The sequence below is a fragment of the Desmodus rotundus genome, chromosome 9 (assembly GCF_022682495.2).
Source record: "Desmodus rotundus isolate HL8 chromosome 9, HLdesRot8A.1, whole genome shotgun sequence".
Lineage (NCBI taxonomy): Eukaryota > Metazoa > Chordata > Mammalia > Chiroptera > Phyllostomidae > Desmodus > Desmodus rotundus.
In genome coordinates, this window is record NC_071395.1 from 76,244,138 (window position 1) to 76,259,603 (window position 15,466).

The 15,466-nt window shown below is 51.9% G+C and overlaps 1 protein-coding gene across 1 annotated transcript in view; it reads left to right on the forward strand.

Moving 5' to 3' along the window:
* Positions 1-7,823: 7,823 nt before the first annotated feature.
* MNT (MAX network transcriptional repressor) overlaps positions 7,824-15,466 on the forward strand; it is a 15,678-nt gene continuing 8,035 nt past the window's right edge. Inside the window, 5 exon segments of the mRNA XM_024564932.4 lie at positions 7,824-8,312; positions 8,314-8,350; positions 13,747-14,308; positions 14,895-14,936; positions 15,066-15,177. Coding sequence (XP_024420700.2) covers positions 8,277-8,312; positions 8,314-8,350; positions 13,747-14,308; positions 14,895-14,936; positions 15,066-15,177 — 789 coding nt within the window. The 5' untranslated portion in view covers positions 7,824-8,276.

Genomic DNA, 15,466 nt, shown 5'->3' on the forward strand with positions numbered 1-15,466 from the left:
TTCTTTTTCTTAGTTAAGTCCCTTTAACATTTCACATAATAAGGGCTTGGTGATGATAATCTCCTTTAACTTGACCTTATCTCGGAAGCACTTTATCTGCCCTTCCATTCTAAATGATAACTTTGCTGAGTAGAATAATATTGGACATAAGCCCTCACCTTTCATGACTTCAAATACTACTTCTCAGCCCTTTCTTGCCTGTAAGGTTTCTTTTGAGAAATCAGCTGATAGTCTTATGGGAACTCCTTTGTAGGTAACTGTGTCCTTTTTTGTTGCTGCTTTTAGGATTCTCTCCTTTTCTTTAATCTTGGGTAATGTAATTATGATGTGCCTTGGTGTGTGCTTCCTTGGGTCCAACTTCTTTGGGACTCTGAGCTTCCTGGACTTCCTGGAAGTTTATTTCCTTTGCCAGATTGGGGAAGTTCTCCATTATTTTTTCAGAAACGTTTTCAATTTCTTGCTCTTCCTCTTCTACTTCTGGCACCCCTATGCCAGATGTTGGACCATTTAAAGTTGTTCCAGAGGTTCCTAAGCCTCTCCTCATTTTTTGGATTTCTTGTGTCTTCATTCTGTTTCAGTTTAATGTTTATTTCTTCCTTTTGTTCTAAACCATTGATTTGAGTCCCAGTTTCCTTCCCTTCACTGTTGGTTCTCTGTATATTATTCTTTATTTCACTTTGCGTAGCCTTCACTTTTTCCTCTATTTTGCGACTGTACTCAAGCATTTCTGTGAGCATCCTGATTACCAGTATTTTGAACTCTGCATCCAATAGGTTGGCTACCTCTTCATCACTTAGCTGTTTTTCTGGAGTTTTGATTTCTTCTTTCATTTTGGCCATGTGTCTTTGTCTGAGTGCACCAGTCTGGATGAATATTTCTTCTTTAACTCTTTGGTTGTGACTTGCATACAGTTGTTTTCTGGCAGTTCTCGTTTTTTGTTTTTAAATCTGTTGTTGTCCTTTTGGTTGTGCGAGGAGACAAAGTGTATCTACACCTCCATCTTGGCTGGAAGTCTCTATCTTAGTATTTTTATATGCATATATATTTTTAAACAGCAAATGTGGGATCATACTGTATTACTGTTCCATAATCTTCATTTAGCAATACATGATAACCTTTTTCTGATTATAAAATTACTCTGTATCAGAAAACTTGTGAAAATAAAAATTACCAGTAATCACACTGCCCAGACACAACCATTGTTAATATTTTAGTGTATTAACAACCCTCTTTTTTCCTCACATACCATATTGTGAGTATTATTGCACTGACCCAGTTGTTCCTTGTTGGAAATTTAAGTTCGCTGGTTTTCACTACTGTAAATAATGCTTTAGTGGGTATCTCTATAAAAATATTTATTATTGGTTTAGCATAAACTTACATAAGAATCACTGAAGCAGAGGATATGACTCTTTTAAAGGTTCTTTATATATGTTACCAGTTAGCCTGCTAAAAACCTTGGCTAGTTTACACTTCCACAGGTGCCTGTTTTTACCATACCTTTGATAGCACTAGAAGTCTAATTTTTAGAAACCCTTTATCAATTTATTGTGATATTGATAAAGTCAAAAATTTTCATGTATTATATGTACAACATAAAAATATGTTATACAACATATTTTGTTGTATATACAGGGTCTGGTACAAATAACACCCCTTCTAATTAGAAAATCTTTTATTACAAAATCGTAAGCATGGAATTCTATAACACAACAATACCACACTCAAGCACACCATATTTTAAGTGAACATTTTAAGTGAAGTGTTCAAATTAAAACTATAAATTATTACATCCGTATTATTCCCCTACCAACCACACTCAAGCAGGCGTTACTTCTGCTGGACCCTGTATTTCATATATTGTTTTACAGATTTTAAATTATATTTGTGTTCATTTTTTATATGCAGGTGTTCTTTCTGTTACTGAATTGCAATGGCACATCTTGCCAGTATTTTCCCCTATTTTGTCATTTATCTGTTCCTTTTATTTATGGTGATTTTTTTTTTTTTTTACAGTTAAGGAATTTTTAGAGGGTTTATGTAATCAAATTTATCAGGCTGTTCTTTTACATTTTCTTTGTTGCCTTTACCGTTAGACACCTCCTTCACCACCCTTCGAGCAGAAAAAATGTCTGTATATTATTATGGTCTTTTTTGGCATTATTTTTTACATTTAACACTTGAATTGGTGTTGGTTTGAGGTTTAAGGACCTTTGTGTAATGAATGGTTCAGAGTTAACACGGAGTACCACATCAGAGAGATGACTGAGGATCTCTAGCACCACCGTCTGAGGCGCCTGTGATAGGAACAGGGACTTGAGCAGACTGGGGGTGTATGTACTGTCCCAGCCCCCAGCCTGGAAGTGGTGGGACAAGAGGCACAGGCTGATGTGTTGCTCCTGGGGTGTCCTGAGTATCCCCAGCACTCCCCAGTGTGTATACTCTCCCAATAGACCCTGGGGCCTTAGTAAGAATTCTGGTTGCAGGCCCTGGATCTAGACAGTCCAGCCAATGACTGGCCACTGCTCTGGGCCTTACATAGTCTTCTGAGAGGGTATCAGTTACAGCGCAGGTAGCCAGTCTCTTAGGTTTTAAAGACTTGGTCCTGCAGCCTTGCTTTTAGGTATGAACTTGGATTGCTGGGGCAATAGAATAGACCTTAGGCTTTTCTGTGGGGCTGATTGTATTCCATCCCCTATGACCTTCCCTATCACCAACATTCCCCAACCCGCACTGATCCAGTGGCTCTTGACTCACATTGTAAGACTTTACCTCTCTCTGCTAACTGCCCAGTCTCACTCCCATGACCTGAAATATTTACTCTGAAGCCAAATTCCATCCCCTGGCGCCCCGCCCCCCCTCAAAAGGAAACCCTCATCCTTCTCCTTGTGCCTTTTCCCCCTTTATCATCTTACTCCTTCCTAAGTCATCCACAGCCGCCATATCTCTAGCTACATAGTGTGGCTAGCCTCCTTGGTTTCTCAGAAAAGCTTACAGTGCATGACTCCTCCCTTTTTGCTTTTGAACTGCATTTCTTTCCTTATTACTCAGTGTCCACACCCAGGGCGGTTGCCTGGATAAAAATCTGCCCCTTCCCCCAGTCACCTTTTTAGGCCAGCTCTGGGAGAAGAGAAGAATCTGTCCGTCTACCTTGGCCCAGTTAGAAGCGCTTAACTCCTCAGAGTTAAGTATAGTGTCCTCTGAGTCCTCTGTTTTGTCTTCTCTCTCATCGGCTAAGCTTGTTTATTGAGCACCACTAAGCAAAGTTAATGAGCATTCTTATCTTTCGCCAGGAAGGGAGAGGTTATCTCCCTATCATCACTTATTTCCACCAGGTCAGCGGGGACTCTGGACTCACTGACCCTGGCTAGGCTGTTCACACAGTCAAAGGAGAACCAGGCCACTTCTTGTCCCAGCTGACACTAAGCAGCTTTGTGACCTTGGATGTGAGGCCTTGTCTTGGAAGTTTGGACTGAGTGATCTCACTCTTCCAGCTGTGACAACATGTGAGGCAGTGAAGAGGGAAAAGTAACCTGAATGGGAAGGTGGAACTTGATTGTACCTGTTTAGTAGGTTCAGGAGAGGTCCTTTGACATCTCACCAGGTAGAGGAAGGCAGGTAAAGACTTCGATGGGAACTGCGAGCTCTGCAGAGCCCACTTCGCTGATGAGTGAACGAGTACCCCATAGGGTACACCTTTATCAAAGCAATTCAAAATCCTGCTCATCTTTCAAGGTGGGCTTACCAGGAATCAGGTTCAGTTGGCTAACCCAACTTTAAATCCACTTAATTTTTTCTTATCCTTTCTTACAAAAATATGCTTACCTGGGAACCTAACCTTCTAAAATGAGTATCTCGGTACTCTTTAACAGTCTTTATGTAGTCACGTGATCTTGTGCTACATCCAGCATGGTGGTAGAGAGCAAAGCTAATCTTTTTCCAGGTATTATACGGAGTAGAGTTCTGCTCTCTGTCCTTTTACCCCACTCTGGCTTACCAAAGGGTTACCTGGCCTTGGCTACAAGGATACCCAGCTCAGTGCCTGGCACATGTTAGGCACACAGTAAATATTTGTTAAATTAATATTGTCTGGTGTGTCCCTGGGTGTACTATTTTCTGTTCCTTCCTCTACATCTTATAGCTGATTTTCTCCTGCTGGACTTCTTTTAATTACGGTAAGTGAAAAGGTCCCTAAAACCACTTGCAGAATTTGAGAGGTCAGGCCTGGAGTGGTAGGACATCTCTGGGATCTCTCTATGGCCATACCATGGTGATCGTGCCTGATCTCGTCTGATCTCAGGAGCCTAAGCAGGGTCAGGCTTGGGTAGCACTTGGACGGGAGGACATCTCTGGTATCTAATGTGAATACCTGTACTTTTGGCGTCACACCGTTCTGCTATCTCATTACTTACGCTTTGCAGGGGTCAGGGAACTGATTTTCATAACTCTTGGAGTTGTGTATATATGTTAAACTTTGTTGGGGTAAACAGAGGGTAGAAGACAGTCCATCGGGGAATGCATATTAAAAAATTGAGGGACTTAATCTGGGCATTGGTGTGTACAAGACTGGAGGAGAAAAACTGAAAATTGAAGTCTTGTGAGAAAGCACACAATGATGGATGGCCCCGGGGTCTTCCTGCCCCAAAGGTACTAGGCACCTAGAAGCCATAAAGAAACTTTAGAACAACTTTCTGGAAATGGCCACGCTTTGGATCATTCCAAAAATGTGCTAACCTTTCTGCTAAAATATCAAAAGGATTTCTTTTCCCTTTCCCTTGAATGAATACAATTGGCAGCTTCTATCCTAGCTCCACCCCCTTGGAACTGGAAGCTGAGGCTGAAATGTTAAACAGCCCTTCTGTTCATTCCCTTCTCCTTTTATGTCCCATCCACCCCCTTTACAGACATGTCTGTCCATTCCCCAAGTGCGGGGACTGGAGTTGATGAAAAATTCTGTTTGACCATTTTCAAGCTTCTGTAGGCAACAACAGGGCCAGGAAAAACCTCCTTTCTAAACCCTTGCTTTTGCCTAACATCCCCTGGCTGCTGTCCCCACATGACCCAAATAAACAGATGATCATGTGAAGCCAGTAAGGCTGTTTGTTTTAAATAGCAAGCATCTCCACTAAGCTCTGGAGCAGATGGGGTATTGGGGGCAAGGGAGAGGCTGGCATTTGAATCTCTTCACTTTTATCTCCTGCTTCTCCATCCCTGAAGGAAAAGGTGTCTTTAGAATATTACTTTTCAAAATGGTACCTTCTTAATATGATAGAGTGGTCCCTGATAAGAAGAGTCAGGGAAATTGGACTTCAGCCTCCAGATGAGATTGCAAGAGCTGTATGTGTGCCGTGACTACTTGAAGGGTCTGCTGGGTGTAGCTCCCTGAGCATCAGGGCCACTGGGCAGAATGGTTCAGTGCTAACCCCAAACAACATGAGACCTTTGTCAACACCATTTCAGGCCACTATTCTATATACATTATATATATTGTTTACCCTCCCCCTACCACACACAGCTATATAGGGCACTTAAATTTGCCATTTTCTTTGATTGTGAGGTCAACCAAGCCCAACCACACTTGGTAGCAGCTTGCAGACCTTAGACCAGCAGGGGTGTCCAACCTGTGGCTCAGGATGGCTATGAATGTGGCCCAACACAAAATTGTAAGTTTGCTTAAAACATGAGGGGTTTTTGTGTGTGTGTGATTGTGCATCACAAAGTATTTAATGTGTGGCCCAAGACAATTCTTCCAATGTGCCCAGAGATGCCTAAAGGTTGGACACCCCTGCTAGAGGAAGCAATGTCAAAACAGGTTCAGATCTAGCCCACCCAGGAAAAGGGCATTCATCTATCCCATCAAGAAGAACTGGGCTGTTCTCTAATCCCATTGTCGTCCAGGTTTATCATAAAATCAGTGGCACCCAGGCATTTTTGTGCGTAATGGCCTCTTTCTGCTCAGATACAGATGTTGGGTCATTAACTGTGAAGGTCAGGGTCCTTTGTACACTGGTCCTGGCAAACAACCCCCTTACTCCTGTTCTCTAGATTCTTGGGTAGCACTGCGGGTTCCAGGATCTCCGCAGATTTCCTTTCCCTAGGATGTACTGTGCCCTCAAAGGTAAGGTGCAAAGCCCAGAAGAATGCATCTTTACCAGCTTTCAATAGTCTAGCACTCTAGTCTCCAAAATAGGAACCTACCCCTCCAAGGCACAGTGGGGATGGGATGGATTAGCTGGATGGTCAGCCACTGAGCCCTCCTCATAAAGGTTTGCTTTCTGTGAACCCAAATGGTAGGTTCCCAATGTACCGGTTAGCAAAGAAAGGAATCTAAGGCCGGGATGAGAGGACCCCGGGTCTGCTGGCATTGGGACAAACGACCTGAACATATACATCAGGATTCCCCAAGTCTGCCTTCAGCAAGCCTGTATGTGTCACTGCAAACTACCAGGGGTTTCTGCAGCTTCCACCAAAGCAGAACAGGGTTTCAGTTACAGATTTTGGTGGTTGCAATCACAACTCCTTCCCGTGAGAGCAATTTGATGCTCCTCCAGGACCTTTTTCCTAATTGGGGACCATGTCCTAGAACTGCCTTTAAAAAAGGCATCCGTGGGGTCACGAATAAATGCTCCGCCCTACGGAGCAACTAAAATAGTAATCTTAGGCGAGTCCTTTCTAGTCTCTGGACCTGTTTCCTTATCTGCAAAAGGAGGGTTTGAACAAGGTGATCGAAAGGTCTTAACTTTATGATAGCTCCCCCATATGCCCCTAAACACTAGCGCCAGAAGGAATGTCAGCCAGGGGTCCCACTGCCCTCCCCGCGAGCGTTGTCCAGGTCTGAAGAAGAGGCCCCGCCCCGAGCCCCGCCTACTGCCTCTATCCCAGCCATCCTGAGGGCAGGGCTTCCGCCCTCCACGTTGTTGTTCCCGATTTGGGCCACGCCCCCTTAGTCTAGGCTGTGGCTACCTCTTAACCGCCCCTCCCGGGCCCCAGAGTAAAAGGTAGCCTTTGGGGTGGTACACTTTGAGCCTCTACTCACATTAGACACGAGTGGACAGAGACAAGAGTTTAAGGGAAGGAAAGAGAGACACTCTGTTTCAAAGAAAGGGTGGTGAAAAGTCAACCCAGGGCACAACTGCGGAATTTCCCTCTCGGTGTTCCACCCTTCGCTCACACAGTGGCCCACGAATGTGACCCTACTAAACACTGGCCCTTTAAACAGAAGGCTGGCGGTGCGGGGTGTCCATGTGGAGCTGCTCCATGCCGTGTTGTCCTGCCCGCCCATTGGCCCAGGGCCCGGTGACGTAAGCTAATAGGATGCTAACGTACTGCGGGGGGAGAAATGGAGACAAAATGTGGAGTCGGATCGCTACTCCGCTCCCTCGGTCAGTTCTCTGGCGGCCTCTTGCTGTCAGCTCCGCCCAGGGGCGGATCCCGGGGGAATTGCGACAGCCGGGTGGTTGCAGGAATTATTAGGTCACGTGTGGGTAGAGAGTGGAATCTCAGGGATCAGGCTGGTACCTACCATCCAAGTGTTTCCCTGACCAAGAATGTCCTTGTTTGAGCTAACTTAAGTGTTCACTTTTCCATCCTTCCTTCCCTCCGGCAAGACAAATTTCGTTGTGAATGACCCAAACACAGAGCCTTTGCTCAACTTGTGAGATGCAATCGGGGCGGGGCGAGGCGGGAAAGCGGAAATGAAGGGCGCGAACCCGACTCCATCCTCACCCACCCCCACCCAGACCACGTGTGATCGCGCCGTACATGTAGTGGGCGGGGACAGCACGCTCGCCACCCCGCCCCTCCTTCCGTAAGACGCCACGGCCCTGCGGGTGGGGGCTCCGGTCCGGGCTTTGGCTGCGGCCCCGGTGTAGTAGCGGGGGCGGCGGCCGGGGGCAGCGCGGCTCCTTCCCTTGTTGTGTGTGTCGGTGCCTCCTCGCCATCTTGTTGCAAAGCCTTTTCTTGTCGGCGGGACTCCTGGGGGCCGCGGGGCGGGAGGCACTAGAAGGAAGGAAGAGAGGGAGGGGAAGAAGGGAGGCAGTGCCGCCTTCTTTTTTTTGCATCAAATTATTTGAAATTTGCAAATTGTATTTTGCAAAATTTTGGGAGACATTGATTTTTACCCGGGTGCTCCCCTGTTCTTCCCTGCGGAGTGCGCTGCCCAGCCCCGTTGCCCCCCGGAGGTGATCCCTCCCTCCTGCCAGCCCGCCAGCCTGTCCTGTGCCTGGCTCACGGGCCGCAGTCTTGGCCCCGGCGCGCCCCCGGCAGCTCTCGGCGCGATGAGCATAGAGACGCTACTGGAGGCGGCCCGCTTCCCTGGAATGGCAAGCGCAGCAACAACAGAGAGCACGTGGTGAGCGGCCGGGCTGGGCCCCTGGGGCACGGGGAAAGGGGAGGCGAACGACCCCAGTCCCCGAACCCACGCCAAAACCGCAGTCTGGACCCTGTCCCGGGCGGCCCACGAAGCCGGGTAGCGCAAAGCTGGGCGCAAGAGCCGCCGCCCGGGGAGGGAGGAGTGTTGTGGGCATTGAAATTAATTAATGACTTCATTAACATGCAGCGAAGGACCCGGCTCCTGTGAGCGCCACCGCAGCTGCCTGCCACTCCTTGTGCACCTTTCGTGGGGGCTCCTTTCGCGTGGGTCAGCGGTGCCATCGGCAGCTCTGAAGATGTGTGAGCCGGGGGTGGGGTGGGGTGAGCAATGGTGTTGCGTAGGGGTGGCAGACCCGCGTGTGCGTGCCTGTGTGCACGGGGGATGTGTGATGGGAGCCTCGAGGAGAGCGGATGAACGGATGTGTACACGGGCGAGTGTAGAGTGCACACGAGTGGGCGTGTGTGTAACGGAGTGGGGGCTAGGAATTACTCTAGGCGGAGCAACTCCCCGGTTTCCCTGGCCCTATGGGGAGGGTGCGGGGGGGTGCTCCCGGCAGATCTACGCGCCACTTGGGGCGGAGGCGGCCTTTGCAGAATGAAATGACATCGCGTGTCTTATGATCCTGGCCAGCCCCGCCTGACCCCGCCTCCCAGAGCTGGGCTAGGTCGCGCGTCAGGGGTTTGGGTGAGAGCGGGCTGATTGGGTGTTTGAAAAACGGCCTGCCGGTCGCGGAGGGTAGCCCCTGGTCTCCCCCTTTCTGCGCCCCACTTTAGCCGATGTGGAATGTGGCTTGTCTTCGAGTTCCATACCCGCTCTCGGCTGGAATGTTGCGTGTGTCTGCGTACCAAGCCCGTTGGTTACACCGGGTGGTGACGTGGACGAACCCCGCCCCCGACCACGTGCACTGGGGACACTCCCGCTAGGGACGGCTCGGCTCTGCCCCTTCTCGCTGCCTCGCGCTCAGCCGGGGGCGGGGCCTGGGCGGGGCTGGCCAGGGTCCTGGCGCCCGGTTGGGCTCTGGTTTTGGGCGCTGGGCATCTCTCCGGGCGAGCCTTTGCCCTATGAAGGAGAAGCGGAGCTCACCTGTCGGTTCTCGACCCCATCCTCCTGTTTTTGATCATGGGGAGAGGGAAATCCTTAGAATTTCAGAGCAACAGGATATCTAGAGCTCACATATTCCCCCTGACCCCAAAACGTTCTCACTAGGACCTGGCAAAATCACCGACCACGTTGTGGAATAAGCTGGGCCAAGAAGGGGCAAACTTAGGAGCTCCCTCGACAGGGGTGAGAGGAAAGATTTCGGATGCTTCCTATCCCCACGCGCTCTTGTTAATGGTCCTCAGCTTCAGGGTGCTGCAGAAATAGGGACTGGGGTAAAGACCTCCGTTTTCCGGACTGCTGCCAGGGCCTCAACCTGTATCAGTCGGTGTGTCTGTGTGTGTGTGTGTGTGTGTGCGTGCGCGCGCAGTATCCGGGGACTCCTGCTCTCTCCAAACCTCCCCCTCCCAACCCTTCAGCCAGGTTGGTTGTGGTGGTGATTTCGCTTCGTCCTCCTTTCTCTCTGCCTATTGTTGCTTCAATGATGAGTCATGCAGGAGGTAGTAGTGTGTGTTATGTGTGCGTGTTCGCGGGCGCGCGCGCGCCTGCAGCCGCTGCGGCCCGGTTTGGGGGAGTAGCAGCAGGCCAAGGGCGGGGGAGCAGCGGTCCGCTGACCTAGTTGGGTCTACTGGCCTCTCAAGGTCAAGAGTCGCTTGAAATATGTGAGACCAAGATGCTTGGGTTTCTCGAAATTGATGGGCTGAGACCTCAGCACACCGCCCCTCCCCCTTGTCTTTGGGGTCCAGAGCTGGGTCTGGCGGTAGATAGTGCTGGTAGTGACCAAGAACTCCTGGGTGCCCAGCGGCAGGGGGAGGAGCGTGCACAAGATTTTGGAGAGACTGAGTCACCTGCTGCCATCATCAACACAAGCAATTCAAGAATACCTATTTTGTCCCCATTGCATACCAGGCACTGTGCTAGAGGTGAACATGATTGACTCGCCTTGTCCTAGGGGAACATTTCACCCTTATTTTACCTGCAGTCTAGTTGGCCATATGGGGAAAAAAAGACACTCCCCTCACCACCACTGTTATGTGTCTGCCTTTTTCCAAAATAAGTCCTCAGCCGGCCAGTAAGAAGGACAGGGATGATATGTGCAGCACAGTGAAGGAACCTGAGAATGGTTCCCTCCTACAAAGTTGCAGGGCCCTGCCCTCTCCTCCAGGTGGTAAGAACCAGGGGCAGGGAGCTGCGCTGAGGCCTGTCACAGCCTGTTGGTGGGGCAGGGTTCTTAGGGGATAGATGGATGCTGGAAAGGCAGATACACACCAAGAACTCGAGTACAGATGGCTAGATCTGGCAATGGGATTTCAATCTCCAGAATTCTCTTTTTTTCCTCCTTAAGGGTGTGTCCTCCGACTGGGAAGGGGAAGAGTAGGAACCCGCTGAGCAGAACTGCTGTCCCCAGTTATGTACCTGATGAGCAACTCTGAACAGGGAGCCTCTTGTGCCTGCCCCCCATTTAACCTAGAGCAGTCAGTTTGCTCACGTGGTGAACCTGAGGATGTCTGTGCCTGTGAGAGAGAGCAGAGAGGGAAGGGCAAGGCCATCCTGGTGGTCAGCCGGAGCATCTGGTCATTTCCAGCGTTCATGAAGGTGGCTCCATTGGGACCCTCTTCTGCCTTGATCGGGGGGAGCTGGCTGAGTGTCCACAGGCTTCTGACCTAAGGTGCACCCTGGGCTGCCTTGCGTGCCAAGCTCCCTGTTAGCATGCAGAAGGGGAGAATGACCCTGAAAATTTGGGGCCCCCAGGTGTGTATGTCTCAGGCCCCAGCCCTGCGCCTGCTGAGCCCCTGGGCCACAGTGATGGGGATGGCTGAAGGGAGCATAATCCCCAGTACTCTCCACTGTGGCCCCTGGATCACTCCAGAGGGGTCATGCTAAATTCCCTGGGGTGGGGGTAGGGGTCGGGGGTGGGGCAGAGCCCAGGGAAGGTACCAGAGTATGTTTGTGCATAAGTGGGAGTTAGAAGGGAGTGTACCCATGGGTGCACCAGACCATTATTAAAGAGCCTAAACCCATATGCTCCTGAGGGACTTCCAGCTTGCTTCCCCCACTCAGCCGTCCCCTCTGCTGGGCAATGGGAGAGGGTAGCTGCTGGGTTGGGAATGAGTCAGAGCTGGCAGGGAGGAGGCAGGAAGCTTTGGTGGGCTGGATCTGACTTGGGCCATCCCTGTTCTTCACCACCAGTTTTTCATGCTGATCCAGGTGTGATAGGCTTTGGCTTTTCACCTGGGTCCTTTTGACACCTGTGGGAGAAAGGATAGGTGAGGAGGTTGCCATCTCCTGGGTGAGCTTTGGAGTTGCTTTAAAATATGGGAATATGAGGTTTGCCTTCAATCTGAGTCCCCAGGGCACCAGTCCTTGGGGTTTGGGGCCCTGTCCCTCCCCCAGCTTTTGGGAGAGTGAAACATTTGACCCAAGGCCAGTGAAAGTTTGGGTGCTGGCTCAAAGGAGTGGAGGTGGGGACTGTGTTGGGCTCTGAGTTCCACAGCCTTGTCTTGAGGGTGGAGAGGGGAGAGATTCTAAGGGGGAAAGGAAGCGGACTGGGGATGTCCAAGGCTGGGCCTGAGAAGGGCTCCATAGCTGAAACTCAGCGGGTTTCTTCCCAGTGTGTCTGTGGGAAGCTGGAGCGGAGAGCTGTAACGTAAGTCAGTACTGTCTGGAAAGGCCTGGGAGAGCCAGGCCTCCCCTTACTGGAGCAGGCCTGCTCTGGCCCAGCAGTTCCCCTTCCTGAAGGGCAGGGGAGATACGGAAGAGGGGAAGAAGCCCAGAGGCCCGTGCTGACCTGTCCAGTCCCTGAGTTCTGGCTGCTGAGAAACCACTGAGTGTTTCCCTTCTCAGAGCATGTCCCCACATCCCCCTCTACTTCCTCCTTTGCCTACTCTCTGCAGGAGGGAGGGGTTCTGAGCAGGCCTGGCTTACTCAAGTTGTTGATTGGCCAAAGGGCCCTGAGCTATCCGGTTTTCTTGGGGCCCCTGAGCCCAGCAGACTGATGGGGGTTGATGCCCTCCTGCTGAGGAGGGCACTTGGCCAACCTCACCCTCAGCCCCATCCCTTCTGGGGCGGCCTGTTTGGGGCGTGTCCATGCTGTCAGCTGGGTTAGTCAGCAGTGTGGTGAATCCAGGGCAGGAGGGAGGGCAAGTTGACCAGTCTGCTCCCTGGCCTGGGGGCTGCAGCCACTCCCCAGGGTCCTGGCCCAGCCATCTTGTCAGGGAAGCAGAATGGTGGGGCCCCCAAATTGGGCAGGGTGGCAGTAGAGTGGGGTCTCTGGAGCAGGAGAGGCCACTTCCTTCCCCTGTTCTCAGCCAGCTGCTGAGCAGGCCTCCCTTTCCTGCAGGGCTTTCTTTCAGCAGAGATGCTGGACCAATGGTGCAAGGTTGCCTGAGCTCAGTGCCTGTTAAAACTTATGGCCTTCCTTTCTGCCTGTCTCCTACCTTTCTAGTTTGTGCTGCTGGGGGGAATGAGTCCTTGCGTGACAAAGGGCAGAGAAGGACCAAGTATGTTTTGTGTGGTCCCTGAGGAAAACAGCCTGGGAGTCCTGGGCCTAGTTCCCACCCTACCTGTGGTGGGGGGCTCTTGTGAGAAGCCAGGTGTGTGTATACAAACCTAGTGAGCACACGGTGGCATAGTAAGTATCAGGCATCCACCCTGTGTCAAAGAGATAAGGCTGGGGCTACCCATTTTACCTGTGACTTTCTGTGTGACCCTCAACAAATCATTTTGCCTCTCTGAGCTCATTTATTTCAGTCTGTGAAGTGAAGGTACTGCCTGCCTTCCAGACGGTACTTGATAAATATTGTTGAAGGTCTTGCCCAGAGGCTGTTATCTGTCCATCATGGACTGACATCTGCCCACCTCATCTGTCACCCTTTTACTCCTGACCTCTGCTCATCAGCTGCCTCACCCTTTAACCTTCAGGTGACCAGGCCTCCAGCATCCTCCCTGACAGCTCCCACTCTGCCAAGGCCTGTGTGTGTGCTCTCCTAGCCTGGATTATTATCCTGTTACTTGTCCCTCCCCCCGCCCTTCAGGCCTGAAGCTCCCCAAAGGCAGGGACTGGGTTTCTTTCATGTGTTCACTGTTGTGCCTCCAGCACTGAGCCCAGAGCCCAGCTGGGTGTGGATGGGTATTTGTGGAGTCTCAGTCTGAGCACAGGTGTCACTGAGCCCCGACTGGGACAAGGTAAGAGGATGGGTTATGGTCAGAGGACAGGTGAAGCTGGGGCCCAGGGCTCTTGGCCCTGCTGTGACATCCCTTGTGTTATCTCTGTGTAGAGGAGCAGGAGCGGCTTCGCTTGGAGCGGGAGCAGGAGCAGAAGAAGGCCAGCAGTCTGGCCCGTCTTGCCCATGCCCTGCCTGTGGAGGAACCCCGCATTGAGGCACCACCCCTGCCTCTGTCGCCACCAGCACCCCCACCAGCACCCCCACCATCACTTGCCACCCCAACCCCACTGACCGTCATTCCTATTCCAGTAGTGACCAACTCCCCTCAGACTCTGCCCGCACCCCCACCACTGCCCCCTGCAGCCCAGCCTTTGCCCCTGGCACCTCGCCAGCCAGCCCTGGTTAGCACCCCTGGACTCAGCATCAAGGAGTCTGCTCCCCTGCCCACCAGGCCACAGGTGCCCACCCCTACTCCCCTACTGCCAGACTCTAAGCCCACTGGCAGCCCCAAGCCTTTGCAGCCCCTCCCTACACCCATCCTGACCATAGCACCACACCCTGGAGTCCAACCCCAGCTGGCCTCCCAGCAGCCGCCCCCACCCACTCTTGGGACCCTGAAGTTGGCATCAGCTGAAGAAGTCAAATCCAGCGAACAGAAGAAGAGGCCTGGGGGGTGAGTGAGGTGTGGCAGAATTGGGGCTGCTGGGATGGAGAGAACTGCCCACCCCCTGGGCTGTTTGTGCAAGAGGAAGTACTCTCCCAAACTAGCCCTTTGGAGTCATGCCCTCCCTGCCTCTCCTACCCAAAAGCACCCTCCTTTGTTTGGACATTCTCACTGTGCCCATGCCCATTCCCACCCCAGGAGTGGGGAATGGCTGTTGCCCTCTGTTCTCAGGCTTCTGTATTCTCTAATCTTCTCCTAGGCTGGGGCTGTTAGCATTTGTAGGCCTTTGTAAAGAGTATGGCATTATGGGCCTCTTGGTTGAGAGGGCTGGGGTCTACTGGCTCTTTCTTCTGAGTCGTAGGAGCCCTTCTGTCTCAGAGGTGGAGAGGTGGAATGGAGGATTAGAGAGCTTGTAAATTACGAGCATACATGTGCCCTCCAGGGGGTGAATGCACCGGGGCACAGGGCGAACATCTCCCTTTGCTGCTTTTATAAAGTCAAGAACAAAAAGCCTGTGGCACTTGGGGGGTGGGGCAGGGGACAGGAAAGCCGCCTAATCTGGCCTTCCTGAGCCTCCTGTCTGTCTGGGTTGCAGGATCGGAACCAGAGAAGTCCACAACAAATTGGAGAAGAACAGGTGTGTGTGCGCGTGATCTGGTTCTACCCTTGGTCCGCTAAGCTCTCTTTGGGCCTTCCCGCCCCTCCCCCCCGCCCGCCCTTCCCCCTGGCGCTGGCTGACTAGCAATGCTCGACCTCCTCTCCTCAGGAGGGCCCATCTGAAGGAATGCTTTGAGACCTTGAAGCGCAATATTCCCAACGTGGACGACAAGAAAACATCGAATCTGAGCGTGCTGCGGACCGCGTTGCGGTACATCCAGGTATGGGGGAGGGAGGCCTAGCCGGGAGGAGGCAGGCGGTGGCGTGGCGCCGGCGATGGCCGCAGCGAGAAGCCAGCTTCCTCCCCACTCCCTCTGCCCTCCGCCCCTCACCTCGGCCCCGCCCGCCTCCACGCGGGCGCTGAGCACATGGCTGGCTGACGTCAGCGGGGCTCCCCGCCCGGGAAGGGGTGGGAGGACGCGTGCGCAGGGAGGGAGGTGGTGGAGCTTCTCTCTTCTACCCTCCCCTGTGGGGTGGCTCCGAGGAGCGCTGCCAACTGTAGGGCCCAGT